We start from the raw sequence: 26,640 nt of genomic DNA, 5'->3' as shown, positions 1-26,640 counted from the left end.
AAATGCAAGCAGACGCAATACTTTGAGAAAACTTTTTTGAGTGCTAATATCTCTCTAGTTCGAGATCCAAAGTGTCCGGCAGAAAAGGATACGTCATACGAACTTATTAATACGTACCTCATTACCATTACCGTACCTTTCGATGGAACTAAACCTCTCGCAACTTATTTTGACACAATTGAGTTCCCTGAAGAGTATGTACGACAAGGCAGTCTAGAAGTCGCTACCATTTGTTTTTTGTGATATGTCAAATATATTTCTTCACATTATTTTGAAAAGTAGTCTAATTATTCTCCAGGAAGTTAATAACACATAATTTTATTATTTTAACGAAACAAAACACAAGAAAATTGGAAACCAACGCTAAAAGCAAACAGAATGCCCAGGTCATTCGGAGATTATTTCAACACCCCCATTAATAATAATAAGAAAGACTGGTTATCACAGAGGCATTATACATATTTTCGTTTCCTAGTTGAGAAGGGGAACATTGAAACCACCGCGTAACGTTCCTGGTATGTTGTATGTTTTTAGCCTTGGTTTCCAATTTCCTTGTGTTTGTTTCGTTAAATTATTTGGGTTATTATTTTGTATCATTTTCATTTATTTTAGTCTGGCTTATTTTGAATAATAGATTTAAAAAATGTCTTACCTCCATTACCCGCAGTTGTTGGAAGCAAGGTGCAAAGGTGATTAAACTACGATTAAAGGCGCCACCCACAAGCCTGTGGTAATAGAGGGCCCGCCGGTCAATTATTATGGATCACGTTACGTTTCTGGCAGTGGACACCGGGTCAGGAGTGCGTGCCCATCAAACGTGACATCTGCAAAGGACGAAATCAAAAATGAAAGTATATAAGGATGACATTCCACACAGTCCGGCTACTCTTTTACTTGCTATCAACCAACTGTTGTGTGTGTAGTGTTTCGTTTGATTGGATTATTCAAAAATGAAGGTAAGCTTGGCTTTAATGTTTATCATCACATCCAGGTGAAATACCTTTAGGATTAGGAGTTATCTGGTGAAAGATTTTACTTAACTAATCTTAGCGTCGCAGTTTCATGACAGCGTCTTAGTAGTTATTTAATAATTACCATTCGCCTAAAACAGCAATTAAAGTACTAAAACTTGTAATTTACTTACCCTGTAGGTATGCAGTATTAAATAAATTTAGAAATGATTATCTAAAACAGGGTGAAGGCGGAATGAGTTTCGCACGTGTCCTAGTTGTTGTTTTGTATTTAAATTGTAGATTTTTTGCACAGAACGGATAATGAGTTTACCAGAAAGAGATCTAGACACATTACGTTAATAGCAAAAAAAAGAGGTTTGAAATGTTTTTCTTTCACAAGACTTAATATAAGAAATGAAATTTCAGTCCTTATTGTGTAACACTGTAATCACTACGCGCAATGCGTGAAGTATTCATGCAGTCTTGTAGGCGCTATCGCGCCGTGTGCCGGCCGGCCGCGCTACGCGCAATGCGTGAAGTATTCCTGCAGTGTTGCAGGCTCTAATATGCGCTTTGCGCCGGCCGGCCGCGCTGTGATAGCCGCGATTATTCAAACTCGCGCAGTTATTGTTCATTAACTATTGATTTGGAAATCTCCTCATACTTGTAGGTTTTATTTATTCTGAAAAAGAAAGTAAAGTATTAAGTAACGTCAAGGCACTTGTAAGTCGTAACTGAATAGTTTGAAAATGTAACTTACTTTCCCTGTGCCACTTACTTTGAAAACTTTAGACGAACATTCTCATTTCTTAAATAAATTAAACAAGGAAGGAGTCCTCCTTTCCAACGAATAACAGTTTGAGGAAAATATTAATGTTATGAAAGTGAAAAAAGGAAAAAAAAATTGCAAACAACTAAGGTGACGGCACTCATCAGACCGTTTGCGCGATCAAAATAGAACCATTGCCTTCATTTTTCCATAAATGCAATAGAGATATTCATGGAGTAGGTATAGTTGCATCAGGTGCATCAAATAAATAGTGTGTCACTTTCCGAGGAGAAATAATCACAGGACTTTTTAAGGATGCACAATGCATAGCCACCGTAAACTTACGAAAACATCGGATTTGAGTGCTCTTTTAGACGCTGGAAGTTTAATGAGCTCATTAAACTTGTCTTGGATTGGCATTTCCTTGGAATTGACTTAAGCATAAAATTCTCTAAAAAAAAATTCTCAAAGTGGTTTGAAGTCAATACGGTTTCAAAACTCGTCTTATAATTTCTGTCATGGGAAATTCGTAAAAATATGAGGAGGAACCCTTAAATAAAACTACTTATTATTTAAATAAAATAATGGTCGAGTAAAAATAGAACACGTGGATTTAAGAAATTGAACATTATTTATGAAACTTCCAGCGATGAAGAAATGTTCAATTCTACTATAAACGACAAGAATAATTTAAGACTCTGACGTAAAGTATGGCAAATAAATTTTTAATTTTGGTAGTGTGTGACTTTTTAGAGAAGAAATTTCGAGAAATTTCATGGCGGAGACAAATCTTATGCTGACGTTGGGTATCCATTATCTTTAATGTTACGAGCATTAAAATTATTGTTATCTATTTTTCCACACAATACAAGCAATACATAAACATCCTAGATGTAACAGAAATTGCACGGCTCGTCTCTCTCACGCCAAAAGTACTTGGAAAGTTAACTTAGCAATTTTAGGATTGAAAATTAACAGCGCGAAACTGATGGTTCAACTTTTAACATCCACGATTTTAAATCAACTCCCATTCTATTCCGTGGATCGTTATTAAAAAATGTTGATAACAATTTCAGGTGTTGATTGTCTGTACTTTTGCTCTGATCGCAACGGTCTGCGCAGACAAGTCCGCCCCGTACCCGGCGTCTGGCGCTAAACCCAACGGACCTATATTCCTGCTCCCTGTTGGAAAACAGGCTCCTGCTGCGTCTCCTACGAAGGCACCAACCCATGTCTATCCATACGCTCCTGCCTCTCCACCAAGCTCCCCAAAGGCACCAGAGCCAACAACGGCCAACCCTCAGGTAAGATCCTTATTTAGGTCATCTACTGCAGAGGGGTTGAGGAGAAACCTGAGCTTTTCTAACCTTTTCTCAAACACTGAAAAAAAAGATTGCGGTAGAATTTACCATTCCTTCACGCTGTATTTAGCACAGCGTGAAGAAATGGTAAATTCTCTTAATCCTCAAGTCGATTCTGCCAGAGGACCCTCCCCAGTACCTGTACCAGTATGTAGTAACGTTTACCTTTCTTCTGGCAGAATTGACCCTGAATTGACGCTGTGTGAAATACAGCGTGAAGAAATGGTAAATTCTACAGATCTTTTTTTTTCAGTGTAAGCGAGACTTTGCCTCTCTTTTTTTTCTAAATCAAGAAGCACGTTTGAGCTGTCATTCAGATCAGGCCAAATCTTCCCGGACAGTCCCGCCGTGAGAGTCACCTGCGCCGAAGAGCCACGTTCCATTACATCGCTCGATAGAGTCATAAAAAGCACCCATCAAATCGGCTCGTGGCCCGGGCCATCTTTTTAAGGGTGAAAGCTGGGAGCGCCATGAAATCCAAGTGCCGGGCACTCGGCCCGACGCGGAAACCGCACTCACTCGTGCGAGGGGCTGCACAAAGCGCATGCGCAATTTTACGCCCGTCAATTCGGATAGCGGAATCGGGTCACCGGCAGAATAGAGCCATTACACGAGGCAATCGCATATTAGGATTAACCGGCCCTAAATGGGAGCTAATTGCTCTGTTTGTGTCAGGTCAGTGACGAGGGACCGGGATTACAGGAGCCGCGTGCTTGCCTGAAAAATAAAAGCTGGGAAGAGGATTGAGCGAAGGATTGAGGTGAAGCGCCGCTGCTCCGCGTCGCGACGGGACGCGGCCCATTGACGGCCGTGTTTGGGAAGAACCGCGTATCTGGGGTTGGATTCCCGTGGTGGTTGCGAGGTTCTTGTTGAGCGGGGCGGTTGTCTGGATGCGTCGGGCGAGTCACGCTGCATGTTTGGTGACTAATTGGACAGAGCCGCAGCCGCAAGAGGACATTGAAAAGGGGATTGCTAATTCTCGCACAGGGTGATTCGAAAACAACGGTGCATTCTGAAATGGAGAATTTGTATGCAAATTTTTTATAGTATCATCTGAGAGTGCTTGGAAAGCTAATTTTGCAATTATATTCGTACTTTGTTTCTGAAATGGGAAATAGTATAGAAATGTATTGGAAAGTGAAAAAATACACCGCCTAGTGACGTCATCTGCCGGCATTTCCCATTTAAACACATGTATGTTAGCAGATTGGATAATTTTGTTGATGTTGCCGTATATTGAGAGAACGTAAATAATTTCGATGTTGCCAAATTCCCCCTTGTAAATTGCATTTTTACCGCAAGAATTTTGGGAATGTCTAGCTGGAAATTTCACTGATTTTTCTTCTGATCTCATGCAAAAATCAGTAAAATTTCAGAAATAAACTGCACAGGTTCGTTTGCGACAATTGTTCAACCTTGCGTGGAGTGGAGTTACGTTCCTTTATCCGGGAAATGACGATTTGTGCGAGGTTGATGTGATGACTTAGTGGTGGCTTAAAAATAGGCCACTGAACGAGGTCTGAACTAGAGAAAATTGTCACATTTTTCGTTTCAAAATCTTAAGCGGAAAAACCATCGACGGATCCAGGAAGTTGGCAACATTGCTTCATCTCTACTTAAACCTATGGTAATGTATCGATTCTTGGAGGGACCCGCTGCACAGTGGATTGAGTCAATTAGAGAGGTCGGACGTGAAATTTTTGACTAAAACTACAAATTTTGAAGTTTACTTCGTCACATTTTAAATTGTGAGGGGTGCTATCAGAAGAAAATTTCCCGAGGAAACCAATGAAACCACTTTTAGAACCTCAAAATTTTGTATAAACGAAGTTATAAGCGTTTACAGTTTCCAAATTTGTCCGACCTCTTCGATTGACTCGATCACTGTGCGGTGCTCCGACAAGAATCAATTATTCAACACAGGTTTAAATAGACAAAAACCAATATTGCCAACTCGCTGTATTCGTCTCTGTGGAAAACGTTTCACACAACGAGTAGTTCGGTAATAAACTCCTAACGAGATATTAACAAGTAAGACTTTTTGACACGGATCAAACTAGAGTTAAAATATGAAAATTGACGGTCATTTGTATTTTTGCCATTTAATTAATGGTAATTGTAAACACTCATGTCTCGTTTAGGGGTTGATTTTCAGACCCCCGTTATCAGTGGCGTGGCGTGAATGATCGATTATCGATATCTCGCCATTTGAAGCTATGGCAAAGAATCGATTACTAAAGTGTTCGCTGCGAACACCCTGCTGATCGATCTTTTTCCATAGGTTTTGAGTAACGTTTGATGCGGAAATGAGATAAGGTCCTTACGTCGGTGAAGCGACGAATTGTGATTTAGGGGTTGCGCTGTAAGGAAACATTCAACAATTCAATCACTACTATAGCCCTTCTTGGTACTAGGGAGCTGGTTTTCCATTACTCTTTGCTGAATGGAATGGTATTTTTCACGATTCGAGTGAATCGTCTGACAAATAGGCCAAATAAATACACAATTTGAATATAAAAAGCAATGGCAACAGAGGGGGCAAACCGCAACTGGAGTCCTGAATTGCACAAGCGCGGACCGACATGACACGTCTTTCGGGACCCCAAACTCACGAGCAAATAGAGTCACTCCAAAACTATGTTGCCCGATATTAGTCATCAAATTTTCCGACTTTCTATGACTACAGTTTCAGTTGCATCGATCGAGGGGCTTGGGACAAGACGAATGAGTGCAGCTTTTTTTTAAAAAAAATTGAAATATTAATGATTTCAATTAAAACTAGTCTTAAAATAACCTCTGAAAAATTCAGTACTTACTCGAATTTTTAAACATCAAGTAGCGAAATTGAATTTTCTTTCCGCATAGAGCTCCATGTGATTTTGATACTTTAAAAACGTGTATTTTGAATAACCAAAAATTGTACTTATGTGGTTTTTCCACCTAGCTACCCATTTGAAACGTATGCATAAATGGTTTATCTACGCAGAAATTTGAGAGATCCCGGATCTCCTAATCCATTGCAGTGTGAATATTAGTATCACCGACAAAAAAGGGAAGTTGATTTAACATTCTAGATGTAAAAAAATGTGTGCGAGAACTTGAAAAATGCTGAATTACCCGCCACAGCACTTAATTTTACATCTTGGCATTGCAAAAATAACTACTGTAGCGGGTAATTCAGCATTTTATAAGTTCTCGCACACTTTTTTTACATCTAGAATGTTTAATCAACTTCACTTTTTTTCGGTATTTCTTTGACGTCTCATTTGACAGCTCTATGGATGGTGTATGAATTGGACGTATTTCTACCAAACAGACCTATGTGGCGATGAGAAATGTGGGGTGTGCTCTAGAAATCTGGATAAGAAGCAATGTAAAAGTGGGCATGGTTCCTTTTGAAGAATTGGAAAAGCGGGATATTGCATTCTATCAAAGAGACCTATGTGCAGCTGAGTGCGGAACTCATGAGCCGCGGGCATGGCAAGAAAGCGTTGTGGACAGGGCTCATGAGTTAAAGCGCCCCGACGACCATCTCCCCCTCGCTCGCGGGCGGCCTCGTTGCCGCTGACGTCACTGGCGCACAATTATTCTCATTCACTCTTACGGCCAGAGACTAACGAGCACACCCCATATTTCTCACTTCCACATAGGTCTCTTTGGTAGAACTACGTCCAATGACAAAATTATTACGAGAAAACGCGTATTTGATAGACTGCTAGAGCAAAAGTGCCTTGACTCTATTCAAAAATTCTGATTTTATTTCAGCACGTTATATTCAATTAAGAGAGAACCTCATCAATGCCGTGCTTAATTTTGTCAGTTTGTGTTCTTAGTGATTTGCCTCAGATATAGGCGAATTCTTAAAGATGAAAGATCGTGGAATTTCCGTAAGAGGGCATTTTGTTAGAAAAAAATTGAGGGAATCTAGAATGAAGGCAAGACGTTTTTGAATCGGACGGCAGTAGAATACTTGAACGGATCATTTGCTAATCTTTGGACTGAGGGACGTCAAATTTGTGGAGTTACTACTTAAAAATTACTTAAATTGAAAAGGAAGAATCTTTCGATGATTAGAATTTTTTGTTTGTTTTTTTTTTTAATTTATTCTTGAATTACGCCTACATAGAGTATTAAATAATAATGATTAGAATTGCCCCAACCACTTTACCTTCGTTTCCATGTTTTTTTTTGTAATATTTATTTATTTATTTATTTTTTTTTTTTTTTTGTTTTTTTTGGCATTCTATTAATTGCTTTCAATGCACCTCGTTAGTAACATACCTTAATTGTATACGTGCAGCTAGGCGCGGCGTAGCATACTTTGCGATTTATCGATTGATCTATCATTTAAACTTAAGGGTAAGGATCAATAGACAGGGTGTTCCTAACGCACACCTAAATAATCGATTCTTTACCACAGCTTTAAACGAGGAGATATCGATAATCGACCATTCACGCCTCGCCACTGGCATACAGCTTTTTATGACCATGTCTACCTTGTTTTACTCTCCCCCTATGTTTCCATTGTTGCACACTCTGGCAACGGTTTATTCGTCATACAATCCCGTGACGTCACTTGAGGTGCCAAAATCCCCCCTCCCTCTTCTTCTTTTTTCTAATCCAATAGACGGCTCCATCGTGCTGAGCGAATTAATCAGTGTTTCCATCGATCAGTGTTTTGATTGATATCCGACAGGTGGCGTCGATCGGTCGGTGACAGTTCAATTCTCGCGCGGCCCATGTCGTGAGTACCCGGGCCGATCCAAAGGGAGAACGCCGCACAGTGGATCGAGGGAACAGGAGAAGTCGGACAAAATTTGGAAACTTTAAATGCTTATAACTCCGTTAAATCAAAATTTTGAGATTTTAAAAATGGTTCCATTGGCTTCCTCTTGAAATTTTCTTCTACAGGCACCCCTGAAAATGTAAAATGTGACGAATTGAACATCAAAATTTGCAGTTTTAGTCAAAAATTTCATGTCCGATCTCTCTGATTGACTCGATCTACTGTGCGCCGTATGAGCCTTCGAACCCTGCCGAACTTGCGCAGATAGATCATGATTTTTCGGGGGAAACCACGAGTTCCGATCTTCTTTTTTTCGATTTTTTCAGGACGTTAACTCTAAATTGGACGTATTTCTGTCAAACGGAACTATGTGCATTAACTCATGAGCCCTGGGACCCATAAGAATACATGCATACCAGGGCTCACGTCATAATGCACATAGTTCTGTTTGATAGAAATACGTCCAATTGCATCTGATGTATTTGAAATGCTCAAGGAAAAAGATCCATGAATTTTCTAAAAAATAAATATTTTACAGGCGGAATTTTTCCAACAGTTGTATGATTATACTGGTTTTTTTTTAGCGCGGCAACAATCAACATGCTGATGTACTTAGAAAAACAGCTATAAAAACCTTTCGCACGTCGCAAATATTTTTTGTTAAAAACAAATTCCCCGGAGGCTTTTGCATTTTTGTAATAGGAATTGCTGAAAAATGTATTCACTCTATATTTCAAAATTCCTGAAAATTTCAAAAATGTGTTCTTATTTTTCCTCAAAACTTTATATTTTATCTACGTCGATACGATACGACAAGCGAAAGTCCAATCTAACCATGCACTGTATTGCATTTCGATTGTTTTTCCGTATCGACATACGCTGGTCCGACGAGTATCATGGCTGGAGTTGACGTCAAACAAGCTCATGCATATTATGCACCTTTATAGAATGCAACAGTCGATTATCGATACTTCCCCATATGAAACCATGACAAAGAATCAATTATTAAAGAGCAAACACCCTGTTTATCCAGGGTCGGACTGGCTCGAATCTGAAGGCGTAGACCCTTGACTGGTTAAAGGGGCGTAATGTGATATTTCCTGGTAGGGCATTTCCCACGGGAGGAGGGGTTCAGAAAAGTTTGGCAAAACAGCACAATTTTACGCTATTTTTAGGTTGAAAGTTTATTAATCGTATGGAGTAAAAATTGCAAAATTGAACGTATTAAAGTAACCGACAGACTTCTGATATTAATAAAAAAAATAAAAAATTAAAGCAAATAGACGCATCTAAGCACCATTATTTCCAAAAGAACCGAGCTAGTGCTGCGGTTTACACGAGCTTAAGACGTGGGTCATGCAAATTCATCCTAAAAAAGAATCAGACAAGAACCTGAAAAAAGAAGAAAGAACGAGTATCAACACAGCCGAAGACAGGAAATACGTATTCGGGCCTCTTTTTTAACTTTTCTCCCGATACTGAGCGACACCTCATTGACAGCATAAAGCAGATCATTGAGAGCTCACGTTTCGCGTCATCGCGCCTTCAATTTTTCAGATGCAGCACGGACGTCCATCAAGTACGAATAGTTGTATCTCTGCGCCGTCGTAAACGCGCATCCTTTTCCTCCCTCTATTTCCATATTGTGTTTGTTTCCGTTTGTTCTATTCGTGATGGTGCCGCTTCAAGCACTACGTGAGTAACACAGCCGAAGGTAGGAGAGATGCGTTAGGGCCTCGTTTTTAACTTTTCTCCCGAATCTGAGCGTCACCTCATTGACAGCATATGGCAGATCATTGAGAGCTCACGCTTCGCGTCATGGCGCCTTCAATTTTTCAGATGCAACACGGACGTCCATCAAGTACGAATAGTTGTATCTCTGCGCCGTCGTTAACGCTCATCCTTTCCCTCGCTTTATTTCCATATTGTGTTTGCTTGCGTTTGTCTTATTCGTAATGGTGCCTCAAACTAGTAGCATAGAGCAGAGCATTGCGAGTTGAGGACTCACGCCATCGCGCCTTACATTTTTCATATGCAAGGCGGACATCCATCTTGCGCGAATGGTTGTATCTATTTACATATATCTAATTAAATATAATCTATTAAAGACTCATTCAACACGAGAAATTTTTATTGTAAGAAACACTTGGACGCATTTTACCACCATGGCGCAAAGGGCGCGAATCAGAAACAAGGTTCTGTTTGTTTACATTTGAACCAAGGGTTCGATATCATATCGAATGACGTAGCCACTAAATCAGTCTATTTCATTTTCAGGGTGATCCCCTTGGAACTTTTCATGATCGATTATACACACGTAGTTTCCCCACAAACAACGACCCAAAATACCTACCCCATCCATATCCATCGATGGAAGCGTTTAACCCCTTAACCTCCTCTTCATGTCCCCCTCTTTCCCTTCCCGCGATCCATCATCCTCTTCCAAGATCAATCGCTGACTTGAACAAATCGCTCGACTTCTGCCGATTTCATAATGACCTTGCACTGCCTTGCACGTCGCACCCATGCGACTACGCTGCCATGCTAAGGAAGAACGCCGTATGAACATTCGAGAGTTGCCAAATTTCCTTCGATAAAATGTTTATTTTGAAAGAAAGTCATGAGTATTTTTCTTTTAAATTTTTAGAACGTTTACGTAAAATTGCGAACTAAATTATCTGAGAAATTGGCAGAAAGATATTCAAAATTTTTCCTAGAAATCGGTGATTTGCGATAGGGAATTTGGCAATGCCTGAAGGCTCGTACGGCGTTCTTCCTTGGCACGGCAATACGCGAGCCAGGGACCCGTTTTGCAAGTGCAATTTGTCAAGCGAGCACTCCGCCACTAAGGCTGGTATTAGCCCAAACGCCTCGGTGTCGGATAATACTTCGCAGTTTAATAACATCATGATTGTTTTTGTGAAGCTTATGAGCGAGAATTCGCAATGCGAATTCGCGCCGATTTCGCAATCCGTGCTTGCCGGAGCTCTCAATTGAATTAGCGAGTGAATCCGTCTGATTATCGTCGATTAGAGGTGGGCATTAGAGGTGGTGTACGTGCAAAAATACGCGAAAATAGTGCAAACCAGAGTACCTATACTGCCGTGCTAAGGAAGAGCGCCGTATGAGCCCTCAGACGTTGCCAAGTTTCCTCCGATAAAAACCAAAACTGGGAAAATTGTGGAAATTAGTTTCCGAAATGTTCAAACAATTTTTTACGCAATTTAATCTAAAAGATCTGAAAATTTTAAGGAAAAATACGCATAAATTTTGTCAACAATACATGTTTTATCCAGGGAAATGTGGCAACTCTCGAATGATCATACGAAGTTCTTTCCTTAGCACGGCAGTATACAGGGAGAGTACAGACATGTCAGTAACTTTGAGGGTAGGTGATGGAGTTCTTAGGCCCAAAAGGGCAGCCAATCTATGAATTCAAATTAGCCAGAGTGATTCATTTTTACAAATATTGAAATCAATCGTTGGTGCACGTATTTGACTTAGTTTTTGCACGAATTTACTCATTATTGCGGAGTAACGCTAATTTATGAACATTTTTGGCCATTTGGGTTTGATATTAGGATCTGAAGATTGGCAGTGACGTTTTTCGTTTTCAAAGGTTGGCTGTTCTTTTGGGCTCTAAGCTCAATATTTCGACATCTTCGTACTTTTCTGATTTTCTGATTTCCTGATTTGGGAACACATTTGACCAATTTCTATATTGATTGCGAGAAAAGCAGCACTCCTCCATATTAAGTAAGAGGCATAGCAAAATGGATAACTTTTTGTCTGAGTGGTAATTTCGTGGACGGAGTCGATCGTCCGAAAAAAGTTGAGAGACCTCGTTGGTCACGCTCAACAGAAAGCACTGAGAATGATTAATGCAAGTGCGTGCTTGAGTTGAAACGCCGGAATTGTGCTCTGCCGTGCCTAGGAAAAACGCCTTATGAGCCTTCAGGCGTTGCCAAATTTCCTTAGGCAAATCACAAATTTTCGGGAAAATTTGCAAATATTTTTCCTCCAATTTTTTCAAATAATTTTGTTTGTAATTTGATCTGGAGTGTCTGAAAATTTCGAGAAAAAATATTCATAACTTTCCTAAAAAATAAACATTTTATCGAAGGAAATTTGGCAACTCTCGACTGTTCATACGGCGTTCTTCCTTGGCAAGACAGTGCTGTTTTCTCTTCTCTGCTATTACTCTACTTCTCTACTTAAATCTGTCAACGTTAATAGCTGTAAAAAAACTGGTTATTAGTAATGACAATTTTAACCACCTCCAGAGGAGTAAGTGATACTTTCTAGCTGATTCAGCCTGGAAATGAAAAGCTATTGGAATAACATATGTTTTCGTGAAAATCAAATTTATTCTTCGTCATGATTAAAGGGCTTGTAGGAGAAGGCGCATAAGTGCAATTTTTGCTATTTCGAGAAATACGTGTTTGAAGTTTCGAAATTACACGGATCCTCATGGCGGAAAGAATTTTTGAACTGACTTTTATATGCTTAAAAATTGGAATTTGGGAGCGAATTTTTCACAGAATCTTAATATCTAATTTGAAAAATAGAATGAAATTGTGAATCAACCACTGTACTAATTGCGAGGGGCGTTGGTTCATTTGAAAGGTGTTGTTCTCAATGCTTCGGGAAAACTATAAATTATTTTCTGGGGTTCGTCCCCGATTTTTAAATCCCTAAAAACTCATAAATTGGATGAGGGGAAGTGGGGGTTTTTTGTTTTTTGTTTTTCGGAAAAGTTTTGTTGCTACGCATCTTACTTTACTGTTTGCTGTCTTTTTATCAGCTGTTTTCATTCAACAATCATCATTAAGTGAGGTTACTTCCAACACTCAACTGCCATCAACTTACATTTTTCTTTTCCCGCGTTTTTTTTTTTTTTTTTACGGTTTTTCATGATTGGTTCCATCTTTTTCCTATTGCCAATTTTTCCTCATTAAGTCAATAACCTCCAAGTTTTTTTTTCTCTTTCACGCTGTTTCTTTTCAATGTGTATAAATATGTTTATTATTAATTTCCATTTTCATTTCATCCTTTTTCTTCTGATTTATTTTTTTTAATTTAAAAATTGAACTTTTCAGTTATGATTTTGTTAAAATAATAATAATTTTTACTAATTTTAATTTTAAATTTAACAGTTGTTATGAGTGAAATTTTCAATGACCGAGGCGGTCGTCCTCCAAAACGTGGTCGCGTTTTCCAGAATTCTTTGCATGTTCGTTTAGTGAAGCAAGAACTTAACTCTGTTATTAGTATAGAAAATCAAAGTTTCATTTCTTCATTTCGGAAGTATAAAATTGATGATCAGAACTTTGATGAAAATTTTGTTACCAAATTTTCAGTCGGTTCAATGAATATAATTTGTCATCATTGTGATGCTCGCCATTTTCAGGGTGAAATGTCCAATGGTCATTTTAATAACTGCTGCTAAAATGGCTTAATTTCTTTACCGAGTATTCGGACAAATACCGATTTGAAATCATTATTTTTATATTCTCCAAATTTCATAAAGCATATCAGAAATTATAATAGTGCTGTTGCTTTTGCCTCTTTCTCTGCAAATCGAATTGATATTCCGGGTGATGGACCTTATTGCTTTAAAGTTCAAGGATCCATATATAGGTAAGTTTATTACCGGAACCAGAAAGCAGACTGAACATGGAAAAAACGAAGAAGAAAAAGCGGAAAAATTAGATGAAGTTAAAACAGGAGCAGAAAAAGAAGAAGAACCAGAAGGAACAGCTACTGAAGAAGAAAAAGAAGAAGCAAAAAAAGAAAAGACAAAAGGAGGAAAGAAGAAGAGCAAAGTTGTAGGAAATATAGGAAGAAAAGCAGGACAGAAATGGCAAAAGAAGAATCAACAATTTAATCGAAAAAAAAGCAAAGTATTTAAAAAATAAAAAAAGATCTTCTTTAAAATTAGTTTGAAAACAAATGTAAAACCTAAAAAATAATTTTGTATGAAGATTAAAACAAAATTTTAGTTTAAAGTTTACTAAATAAAATTACAATTTTTGAAAACATTTGTTTATATTTATTCTCTCAAAAAAATAATTAGACCCGATTCAAAGACAAAACAGAAAATTAAATGAAAATAAATAAAAAAAAAAAAAAAAAAAAACATGTGAAAGTGAAAAGTGTACAGGAAAAATAAGGGGCTGCGAAGCAGCCCCATAAGCCCCTAATGCATTTAAATTAGCTTTACTTTAATTTATTGATAACTCGATATTTCCAAAAACTGCACTTATACGCCTTTCCGTCCAAGCCCCTTAATTCAGCAATCTATCAGCATATCGCAGAAAAAGACTAACGTGACGGACCAGAGACTCCTCAGCTTTCCAAACGCATAGGTGCCGGATTTAAGCTGTTCCATTTAATACTTTCGAAAAACGTATGCAATTTAAAAGACCAATCGCACGGATTTGATAAAAATCGTGGAAGAGACCTCTGGACACAATCCGTCGCTGTATATAATTATGGGTTTAATCCCTTGATTTTTTAGTTCTTCTTTTTATTACACCTTTCGTAGGTCCGTAAAGGGTTGAAATCAACTTATAACGTTTCAAACATTTAGTGACAATTTTCGCAATAGTCACACATTTTATTCCGTTCCGTTTCGTTCCGTCTAAAATATAAAAAATCCGTATTATGGTAAAAGCTTTGGGTATGCGTTTATAGAATCTGACGATCAAAATTTTGAAATTCAGCTGAAAATTGGCAGCGTCGCACCGACCACACACTTGACTGGACTCGTCCGATTGTCTACTTGAAATCCCCGGACAATCCACTTGAAAACACACCTAACCCGAAAAAAAAAAGAAAAAAACAACAGAAAAGTTCCTCGCTGCTTTCAACACTTCCCCTCTTGGCGCTCTCTCAACTTCCGCTGAGAGTTTTTGTCACGGCAAAACTTTTAACCTAGTCTCCACGCATTATCACGTCGTCGCCTCGAAACATTCGATCCCATAAAAAGTGCATGCGCTTTTATTCAGTATCCTAAGGAATTGGATATTAGGTCATCTCTCAAGAGATTGCATGGTCAAGAGCCCGTTTCCTGTTGATGTCAACTGAAGAGGACTGTTAACATTAACTTTGTATAAAAACATTAGACGATAAAGTGTCACATTGATCGGTGTATGTGGCTTCTGTGGCTGACTTTTGGCCTCGAGATTTGATTTTCTCATCGTGGAAAAATCATTTTTAGTAACATATCAATGCTGCCGTGCAAGTTTCAGGACATTCCGTCAACGATTTTTTGTCCGGGCACATGTTTAGTCCAGGAATTTACGCCCACGCGTAAAATAAAAAAAAAAAATGACTTTTCAGTTCGTATGTAAAATTATATTGACGGCATCGAATTAGAAAATTGAGAGAGAAGAAGGTGTTGTTATGGTAACTCATTTTTTAAATGAAATATTACTTTCTTCCTTTGATTCATGTTTCAAATTTTCATTGGTGAATATTTGGTTTTATTTCTATCTATAAAATTTTCGATTTAAAATATACCGTATATATATTCCTTTTTTTAAATGATAATATTACTTCATTTTAAAAACATTAAATTTTTAAAACGTGGCAAATATTTGTAAAACCTTTCCCAAGCGATGGCATCGATATTAATCTCAATTAGCCGTACTCGTGTTGAAAGGAACTGTACAAAAATGGAAAAGAGAGAGAAAAAACCAAGGAGGACGCAATCTTTGGTTTTAACCCACTTTTACGTCGATCTTTTACAATCAAACACGTCCAATTTTGAAGGTTTAATTGCGAATGTACCACGCTGCAGCACAGTAAAAGCACAAAATATAAAAAAAATATTAAAAAGCTCTGGAAATCATTAAATTAGACACGAAACCACCTTAATATTTTCAAAACACCATTTATATATTTTTAATACATTTTTTTCTTCATCAAATTAAATGAGAATAATCCGTGCAGAGCGTGTAAAAATTTCAAATTCATGAGTTGAAAAACGCTGACCCCGCGAGTTTAAATATTAGAACCTAATACAGAGCGAGATGCGCACTGGCGCCTACAAACCTAACGGAATACTTCACGCGTTGCGCAATGCGTGAAGTATCCCTGTTAGGTTTGTAGGCACCTATGCGCGTGTCACGCTGGTCGCCCGCCGCAGAGTGCTACGGTGCGGCGTTTCAAGCAACTATTTCGCGACATAGAGACAAGAGAGCGATAATCCAAAAAACTCACTTAGTCCTAGCATCCGTATTTAATAACATTTAGCATGATTTTTGAATTTCATTAGAGAAAAATGTGACTCGATTTAGGCAGAAACATTCTTGAGTATGCCGTCAAGAAGATTGAATCAAGAATAAAATAGCTGAATGAAAGCGGGTTTCTGCTTGATCTAAGTGACTTTTCTTTTTATTTAAGCATCCTTTTTTCTCTCAACAGGCATTATTTTCTTTATTGATTTATAAGGAAATCCTCTCGGCGGTAAATTTGAGCATACTTCTGATGGAATCAAGCCACTTTTTCCTCTAATTACGTTCAAAAATCATGCTAAACGTTGCTGGGTCCAGATACTAGGACTTCGCAAGTTTTTTGAAAGAAGTGTTTGAAGAAGTTTTTGAGAACTGAAAGAGAACTACAGTTCTCTTTCAGTTCTCTGAACAGTTCTCTTTTTTCCGTCGTCACTCGATTTAATTTGCGAGGGAACTTCGTGCTTTTGAAAGATGTCATCAATCATGCCAATGATTGATAAGGATGATTGATTTGTGATAAGGATTGATAAATTTCGAGCTATACTGCTACCCGGCGATAAAGATACGCGGTTTCACAATTTACCAACGATGAGTAAATAGTTACGAATGAGGCAAACTTCTACAACGAAAAAGTTAACTAAACGGTGTTAAAATTCACTGATGTTCTACTTTGATCCCTTTCCCACTGAAATTCATAATTTTTTCCCGAAATGGATGAGCTGACATTTCATCTATTTTCCAAAAGGAAAGGGAGGAAAATTTCCATTCCGATACTTTTTGTCTCGGTGGAAATCTTGCATACGGCAGGAATTTCTGATTTTACCATTTGAAAAGTACTTAAAATTTCGCATATAACTCACGGTAGCCAATAACTCGACATTTGCAATGTTGTGCATTGTGCCCTTATTTCTGATTCGGCGCGGCTGGTTTGTGTGCTGGGATGGACTTAAAGATTCGCCGCACAGTGAATCGAGTCAATATCTCCTATTTTGGACAAATTTGGTCAGACAAAATTTGAAGACTCTAAACGCTTATAACTCCGTTTATACAGACGTTTGAGGCTCCGAAAGTGGTTCCATTAGTTTCCTCGTGAAATTTTCTTCAGGTGGCACCCCGTAAAATTTGAAATGTGACGAAATAAATATCAAAATTGGCAGTTTCAGTAAAAAATTTCATGTCCGACCTATCTAATAGACTCGATCCACTGTGCGCCAGCGAGCCGGATAAAGCGGTCAAGCAGTGTCGTGGCCTGCTTTGCGATAAATCAATTGATATGCCGTTTAAACCAATGGAAAAGGATCGATAAACAGGGTGTTCGCAACGAACACCTTAATAATCGATTTTTCACCACAGCTTCAAATGGGGAAATGTCGATAATCGATCATTAACGCCTCGCCACTGCGGTCAAGCGTGCCGGGCTGCGTCTCCGTGGGGGCTCTTCCGTGCAACAAGGGGCTTTCACGAAATTCGTTGAAAGTGGAGGGTTTCGTCGCCTGGTGGTCCTATAGAACTCCGTAGGATAGTTTCGTATATAGTGGTATCAACCTGAGTAATTCACACGAAGCTTAGAGAACGTGACTTTGGTATCGTGTTTCGCACTAATAGCGACAGGGGTCGCGCAAATCGCTTAAATCAATCAACAGCTCTCAGCTAGGCTCCTGCAGCCAAAAGACATAGATATGAGCCACTGTTGCCATAGTCGTCATAAAGAAAAAAAAAGGAGGTGTTGCATTTCGGGCATCTTGAATGACGTAGGTCGGTACAACGAATTTTTCATCGATTTTTTTTGGAAATGGTGTAATTTATGGAAAAAAGTCACTCTACAAAAAGTGCTTGAAATTATATCATGAGTTGATGTAAGCAAAAAAATCGGACATTATGGTCCGTTTTTCATACTTCGAATTCCGGATTTTGCTAGCCAGGTTGTACCAACCTACGTCACAGGGTAAACAAAACTCAAGATGCAAACACCTCCTTTTTTTCTCTATGCATAGTCGTTGACATTTAGGAATTTTGCATGAAAATACGAAAATGTACAGCAAGGGAGAAGGAAATCGTATGGTTGGTCGGTGGATACATTTCTTTGGTGCTTTCAACATCTGAGCCATTGACACCTTAGAGGTAGGTAGATTAAAATAGTGAAGTAGACTTTAACAAATTTAAAAAAGGGGTCACAAAAGGGTAGTACAGAAAATTAAAAGATAGGGCAAGGAAAGAATACATTAAATTTGGAGATTTATTCGTTTGAAAAAGAGAGGGATTTCATGAAAACACTTTGGAAGTGTGGTATTGAGATCAGAAAGGGGAGGGGAAATTTTGGATCTGTAGCTATATGTAGCTGAGCTATAAGTAGAATTTTCCTTTTTTATACGATGGCCATTTCGGACTCAATAGTCGCCATCTTCAAGTACATATTAATGTTCACGAATATGTTTCCCTCGTCAAACGATGTAAATAAAAAACGAACACCACGCGAAACCGATACCGCGATATTATTTTTTTATTTATTTTAATTTTTTACATCATTTGACGAGTGAAAAATATTTGTGAACATTAATATGTAACTGAAGATGGACTATTGAGTCCGAAATGGCCATCGTATAAAAGAAGAGAATTCTCTATAAAGCTCGGATTCCAAAACAAAAACAAGTGAGGTGCTACCAAATTCATCATGTCACCCGACAAAGTGTTACAAAAGCAAAAAAATGTTCCAATTCCGTCTTATGAGTGTCCGCAAAAGTATGTGTGAAGGTCCCATATTTTTAACAATAAAATAAGGAGCAGACGAAGATGAAATTATCAAGGGAGAACTATTAATAACTCTTTGGATGGTAGAGTTGACCTATGACACTTTAAATATTGCATTTACGACGCATGTGGCAACGATAAAGTGCACTGCTCGTAATCGACGATTAATGAGAGGTTTCTGTCATAAATACACCCATTAGTTGATCGACCCTCGTTTTCAATTAATCTTGATCCGTCTCGGGCTCCGGTTTAATTTAGTCGTTTTTATACTCTTTGACGCGTCATCCGCTTTTATCATCTCTCGGCTTTGTGTTCAGGGACCGGCCGTTGCGAGAGCGCAGTTTCGGCCTTTTTTTTTCGATCAAAATCGGGCCGTCATCTGAGAGTAGCTCACGATCATAAAAGCTCGGGCTAAGGCCAACTTTATCCACTGGGTCCGCACACAGCAATTAATCGATTATAATACTTTTTGAGGGTATCGATTTCACATTAAATTACGTCTAATGTAAATTTTTTTCGTGTGATCGAAAGTAAATATTATTGTATGTTGGAGTTTTTTGCCAACGTACGTTAAAAAAGTTGATAATCTCAATACAAAGGGAAAAAGCTCATACACAATTTTACCTCAAAGAGATATGCTGTTTGGTGCAACACTAGTTACGTCCATACATTAGTGTTGCACCAAACAACATATATCTTTGAGGAAAAATTGTGCTCATATGAGCTTTTTCCCTCTGTTTTGGGATTATCAACCTTTTTAACGCACGTTGGCAAAAAACTCCAACATACTGTCTTACGACCCGTGCGTCCACCGCAATCAGTTTCTAAATATTATTGCTGACCAGGCGCTAAATTTTAGATTTTTTCAATTGGTTTTTTCTCTCGGTTCAATGTTATGAGCACTTTAAGTCGACCATGGGCTGGCTTTTAAAATTTACGATTTCATTTCTCAATTATATTTGGATTGCATTTTGCAAAAAGGAACCAAGAGCGTTCCAATGTCGCCAGAATTGTGCAACATACATTCTTTGCAACAAAATTACTGAAATCATGAAAAAAATCATGTTTACTAGGACATTTCCTCTTGAATTCATAATTTATTGAAAGTAAAGATAGAATTTGTATAGGTGATCAGTTTAGATTTGCAGGGTAAAGAAAAATGCACAATCTTAGGGACATTGGAATGCTCCTGGTTCCTTTTTGTAAAATGCAATCCATTTGGACTGCATTTTGCAATTTAGACCTATAAATTCCGGCCCGGTTTAAAAACAACGTATGTGCCATTAGTTTCCCTATGCACATAAGTGTTTTTTCAGATGAGCCAGAATTTATAGGTCCAAATTGCAAAATGCAGTCCATTTAATGTACCACTTTAATAATCAACAAGCAAAAATAGGCCGGATTGCTGTATCGCTGCACCAGACTTTTGCTCCAAGTTGCCACGGTGGAGAATACCCTTTCCGTACCATTGCTTGCTCCTTTTAACTGTATAAATCGACGGTGAGACTAAAGAAGTGTTATGTTTAGTTTACGTCATTGCAGATTTTTCTTAAAGGATATCATTTGATTTTTAAAATTACAATGCATTAGTCTCCGCACAGAGAAGAGACAAAGAGAAATGGAAGAGTTCTACTTACAGACAAAACAAAACATTGAATACCATTATATAAATAAACCAGCTCTAACCAGTAGATTATTCAACGAGATTGTATGATAACACCTTGATTATATACTATTCATACTTAGAGGGTAGCCGTGATGCATATAGCAGAAACAGAAGGCGTTTTGGTTGTCCCACATCATCATCAAAAGAAACGCCAAATCCTCGAGGAATCAGTCGTGATCTTAGTGCCAAAAAAATTACCGAATTCGAAAAAATTACACGGCTTTGATTTCCCATCTTATTTTTACATTTGAAATGAAAAAGCGGTCGTCATGGTGGATGTCTGCTTCGATGAAAAAAGCGCGGGAAGATCTGGTGGTCACGCATTTTTACTATGTTGTTGTTGTTGTTTTTTGTTTTTTGTTTTATTTTTTTGTCGCAATAGGTGGTTTCCAAATGTCCAAGAAAACACCCAAATCTGTAGAAACAACAAAACTTTACTACGCAATGCGTACTCTTATTTTTACTTTCTCGCTCCCCTAGGGTAGAGGAAGTATAGCCATCCTGCAAGGAGGGAGAAGATGGAAATTTCATCATTTCTAGACGTTTTAAGGCCCCAGGAGTCAAAATAACCATACTTGAAAAAATGTGTGTCCGTCCGTCCGGCGTCCCCCAAATCTGTGTACAACGATATCTCAGAATCTATCTGTTCGATTTCATTCAAAATTTGCACAGAACACCATATCTATAGTCTCCTTATGCACGTCAAACGATTTTGGAGTTCGCTAAAATTTGGGGGGCTAGGGTTTGAGGTTGATTTTTTTCATTTGATCGATAAGAAGAAAATACAATTTAATCACAGGTTGCATATCTTGTTTACAGGAGGTGGATATCGTGACCCCAAACAACACTTCCCCTAGCCAGAGACAGGAGGTCATCGACGTGGGGGTCTACTACATCCTGAGTCCGAACGGAAAGCTCCAGAAAGTCGAATACTTCACCGCGCCTCAACCGGAGTCCGAGATCGCCCAGAAGCTCCAGGAGTACAACGTCAACGGCCAGAAAGCAGCGCCTCTCAAGTTCAAAGGCGTCGTCTCCAACTTCCAATACAAAGACGTGGAGCCCATAACGGCCCCTATCTTCTCCTACAGTAATGTCCCTGGGCCTCTGGTCAGGATTCTCCGGAGAGCCGACTAAATAGTGCCATCGAGTATCACCCCTATTGCCGGATTTAGGGTGGTGCCCCCCCCCCCCTCTTCCAAGGCATAGGTGGAGTTAACCCTTTATTGCATAGCGTTGCATGAAAGCAACGGTGTTCAGCATTATTTCTACGCTGGAGTATTAAATTGAATCAAAGCAAGAAATGATTTTTGGGGAGCATTGTAAGTCTGCTCTCCTGTTAAAAAATAACTACAAAAATCGATTCCAACTGAATTTATTGTCGAAAAAATACTGTACAATGTAGATTTTCTCTCCAAAATCAACGATTAGGTACTTCATGCAGCAAAGGGTTCAACACTTTCTAGAGGAGCCTGCCCTTCATTGGAAAATGATACCTGGATTGCATTTTGCAAAAAGGGACCAAGAGTATTTCAACGTTGCTAAGATTAGGCAACTTACATTCTTTACAATAAAACTACTGAAATCGTGCAAAACATTTAATGTGCAAGGGTAAATTTCGTCTTGAATTTATAGTTTGTTAGGAGTGAAGATAATACTTGTTCAGATGATCAATTTATATTTTCAAGGTAAAAAAAGTTGCACAATCTAAGCGACATTGGAATGCTTTTGGTTCCTGTTTGCAAAATGCAATCCACTTATCCTGGCTCCACCCACCTAGGAGTAAAGAGACACGGAATGCCTCCTCTAAGGGGGCTTGGAGGGTTCTCTAACGGAAGTTTTTGGAAATAGACTCAATTTTAGAGCTTAGTACACGTGAATGGTGAGCGCAAGTCAACGATAAAAATCTTAGAAAATAAAAAATTCGACGAAAATTTTCTCACTTCCTTTATACGTAAAACTTGAGACACATTTGGCGTCATCCTCAGTTGTGGCTGAGAATGACGCCCAAGGTATTGAAACCCGTAGTGAGTAAATTTTTGTCCATTTGTTGGTTTTTTAAAATTGTAATCGATTGTAGATACATTTTAAGGGCTCCCCTAACGTGAATTTTTTTGATTTTGGGTGTCTTGCGGTGAATGATTCTAGCCTGAGTTCTTCCTTAGAACTTGAAAATTAAATTAAAAAAGAAAAATTAGTACTTATTTATGTGCGCAACCCTTGTAAAGTTCTCTCTGTAGTCCAAAAATTCAAATTATCTCATAGTGAGGGCCCTAGGGTGATTACCCCGTTTCCCTCCCCCTAAATCCGGCACTGATCACCCCCACCGGTCTAAATTTATGTACTTTAATGAAAGTAATTATGATCGATCGATCGATGCATCTGGTACAATATATTTACAAAAAATGGCACTGTCATGATCAAGAAGAGAATGTGTGCATTGTGCAACGTATGCAGGCACCAGCAAGTTTCTTTGTTATTCCACGGTTTAGAAATGTCTCAATGAAAATCAAAGTAAAAATCTGGCTACCGCTCACTACTTTCTTTGAGTTCAGCTTCGAGCTTCACTAGTTTATTCTCATGAAACTTTTCACTGCTGCAAAGTGCAAACAAATTTCAGCACGGTGGGATGGTACAATGTCTTTTGTGATACTAACATTTCAGTATTCAGATTGCGCATTCAACGCTCTCTCCTAAGAAAATGCTCCATTGAGACTTGTTAATAGAGGTAAAAAGTCATTTTTCTCTCAGGAATGTAATTCTAACAAGTTCATACCACCTTTATTGTTTAGTTAAAAAATAATGACTTTATAACTGTCATGAATTTGTTGTGATATATATGGTGAGTTGATATTTGCTTAATCAATAAAAACATACTTTGAAGAGTGCCTTGTTCATTTTCCCTCTGTCGTCAATAGGAGCTAAAAGATCATCAATGATCAAAAATGCGGTGTTGCCGGAAATGGATACGACCCGTCACAATTTCTTCATCGGGAAACTCGGTAATTCTGACATGTGAATACCACTTAAAGAAATACAATCAGACAACACTGTCGTGATGATCATTGGAAATCTTGTTAAGTCCCAGATGATCATTTTAACGTAATGATGATGTTTTTTACCGAGATATATTCACGTTTTTTTTTTCGTAAAATACGAAGCTTCTTCATCCGTGATATCCATCACAATTACTTGCAGTCTCAAGCGTATTTTTGTTGTTGATCAGTCTAGCCAAAATGCCGCGATAATGGCGGCGAGATCATAATCGGATTGGTAAAAATTTGAGGTTAGACTTTCGAAATTAATGCTGGTCGGCAGGACTGGATTTACCTACTTTCCGCCCATGGGCCGCCTGTATTTTTCCGGCCCTTTCTCATCCGTCTTAAAACATCAATAAAAACCATCAAGTGAACGTGCCGGAGGGGGAGGGGTGCATAAGACTCGTGTACTCGTGTTGGAAACATTTTTCGCAATAGCAATGTCAACTCCTAGCAAAAGTTGACGGAACTTTGCGCGAAAGTTAAATTCCGTAAACCTATCTCTGTGTGGACAAGGCCTTCCATTTACAGAAAATGAACGACAAAATTATGGAAGAACAAACATAAATGTGGTTTAATAATTTTTATTCCGCCGCCGCGCCGCGCTGACCGCACTGTGTTTGGCGCAATGTGTGAAGTATTCCTACAGTCTTGTAGGCGCTATGCGTTTCACGCCGACCGCTGCTGAGCGCACTGCTTTTAACGCAATGCGTGAGGTATTCATGTGGTCTTGTAGGCGCTAATATATGTATGTTACATGCCGACCACTGCGTCGCGCCGAGGGGTTTCTCCTTTTCAAAGGGTTTCCCTTTCGTCAAAACCAAATACGAAACAGCTTGATCCACCCATTTTGGTTCGACCGATCATCAACGAAAATATGCTTCTGTAGGAAGTTCCCTTTTAACGGGATGATGTTTCAAAGTGATGATCAAAACGAGAATCATCAAGAAATTTCACATTTCGCTCGAGATGTATTTGAAATCTCCGTATTCCTTAATAAAGGGCACTTTTTTGACGGGTTCTCTCCGCCGATTACTATAAATCGTAGTATTACGATTACTCTGATCAAGAACTGATGAGACGTCACGTAAGATTCTGATTTTTTTCAATCAAGTTTACAGTTGAAGGGCTTGGAGGACAAGACGCATAAGGGCAGTTTTTGCTATCTCGAGAAATACGTGTTTGAATTTGCAAAATTACAATGATCCTTACGGTGGAAAGAAAGTTCAAAGTGATTTTTTCACGCTTAAAAATTGAAATTTACGAGTAAATTTTGCACTAAATATATTTAAGGACTAGCCATACTTGAAATCGTTGATATCTCAATTTTTTCAAAAACTGCACTTATGCGCCTTTTCTTCCAAGCTCCTCAGTTATTAGGCATTTACCTAAATGCAAATCGATAGTGAAACTACCAGACCACGTATACCTTAGGATAATCAAACACAGTGTTGCGGCGCGTGGACTTATGATTCGTGGGTGCAGGGGAGGGGCCTCCCCCGGAAAATTTTGAAAATTTAGCCCATCTAAAATGCAATTTTAAGCTATTTTTGCTAGTTAATGCCATTAGATTATCGCATGAAAATCGCAACATTATCGCTAGAACTTTGACTAACATACTCCCTCGAATAATTAACGTTTAGAACAAAGTTTGCAGCAAACTCATTTCACTTTCAGAGGTTGAGAGCGAAATCGCCGAAAATATTGGTAAAATTTGTGACTTAAAGCGAGGGTTCAAAAAAAATTAGCCTTGAAAAGGTTCTCTCAGAAAGAAAAAGAGAAATAGAGGGAGAGAGAGAGAAGCCAATATAGACAGTCAAAAAAGTAAGAATTTTCTCAGCATACCTCGATAGTTTCGAAAGAGATTTACTCGCCTGTTCTTTCTTTCTTGCGAATGATTCCACGCACGCTTCCAGATCAAGCAGCATTTTTTCTGTTGCGAGTATCGCCGAATTGCTGAGACGGTCTTGCTTCATGGCGTCCCTCAAATAGTTTTTAATTATTCGGAAAATAAATTAAAACAACAAGGGGAAAACAAATCTCTCAAAATCTTGTGGGTGCAATTCCACTCACGTGGACGCGTGAACTCAATGTTGGACATATTTTTTGCGAAAGCCCTGTCAATACTACTAATAAAACCTCACGGAACTTTGCGCGAAAGTTAAATTCCGTAAACCTATCTCTGTGTGGACAAGGCCTTTCATTTATGAGAAATGAACGACCAAATTATGGAAGAACAAACCTAAATGTAGTTTAATAATTTTTATTCCGCCGCCGCGCCGCGCTGACCGCACTGTGTTTGGCGCAATGCGTGAAGTATTCCTGCAGTCTTGTAGGCGTTACGCGTTTCACGCCGGCCGCTGCTGAGCGCACTGCTTTTAACGCAATGCGTGAAGTATTCATGTGGTCTTGTAGGCGCTAATATACAGGGTGATCCAAAAGTTCCCTCCACCCCCTCTAACTTTTTACCTAATTGAGCTAAAGATTTGAAACTTGGGGGATGTTCTTGGGTCAAAGGTCCCATTCCGAGCCGCCACTGATCGAACAATTGTTGACGGTGTTTTAAAATCTTTGTCCCTTTTTCACTTTTTTAAGAAGGAAAAATCAACATCTGGATTCATGAAATGTTTTCGACATACCTTCGCGCATAGGAAAAAAACCACGGGAGTTATTGGACTGCATTTTTAATTTGGAGCAATAAATTCTGGCTCATCTGAAATAACACTTATGTGCATAGGGGAAATAACGGCACATACGTTATTTTTAAACCGGGCCGGAAGTTATAATTCCTAATTGCAAAATTTAGTCCAATGGGCCTGTTGCAAACTTTTGCTAGAGCAAAAATAAGAGTTGTTTCTTATAGATGATGCCTCAAAAATCACGATGAGCGCATCGGCAAAGTCTGAAATGCACTCATAACTTCACAGTCTGCGTAAGAAATTTGGGGTTTTTTGAGCTTCCCGCTTCAAAAACGATACTACGGCACAGGTGAACATTTTGTAAGAGGAGTCGTTCCATCGTCGGCAATACTCATCATGGCCGACGCCAATCCGCCAAAACACGTGTGATGGGATGAGATAAC

The 26,640-nt window shown here is 38.7% G+C and overlaps 1 protein-coding gene across 1 annotated transcript; it reads left to right on the top strand.

Moving 5' to 3' along the window:
• The first annotated feature begins 645 nt into the window (after nucleotides 1-645).
• Nucleotides 646-26,368, top strand: LOC109034511 (uncharacterized). The gene is made up of 3 exons (XM_019047711.2): nucleotides 646-956; nucleotides 2,799-3,026; nucleotides 21,343-26,368. The coding sequence occupies exons 1-3, from the start codon at nucleotides 951-953 to the stop codon at nucleotides 21,655-21,657; spliced, it is 549 nt and encodes a 182-aa protein (XP_018903256.2). The 5' UTR covers nucleotides 646-950; the 3' UTR covers nucleotides 21,658-26,368.
• The last annotated feature ends 272 nt before the right edge of the window (nucleotides 26,369-26,640 follow it).

Source organism: Bemisia tabaci, chromosome 5, assembly GCF_918797505.1.
Source record: "Bemisia tabaci chromosome 5, PGI_BMITA_v3".
Taxonomy (NCBI): domain Eukaryota; kingdom Metazoa; phylum Arthropoda; class Insecta; order Hemiptera; family Aleyrodidae; genus Bemisia; species Bemisia tabaci.
This window is presented reverse-complemented; position numbering and strand designations above follow the sequence as displayed.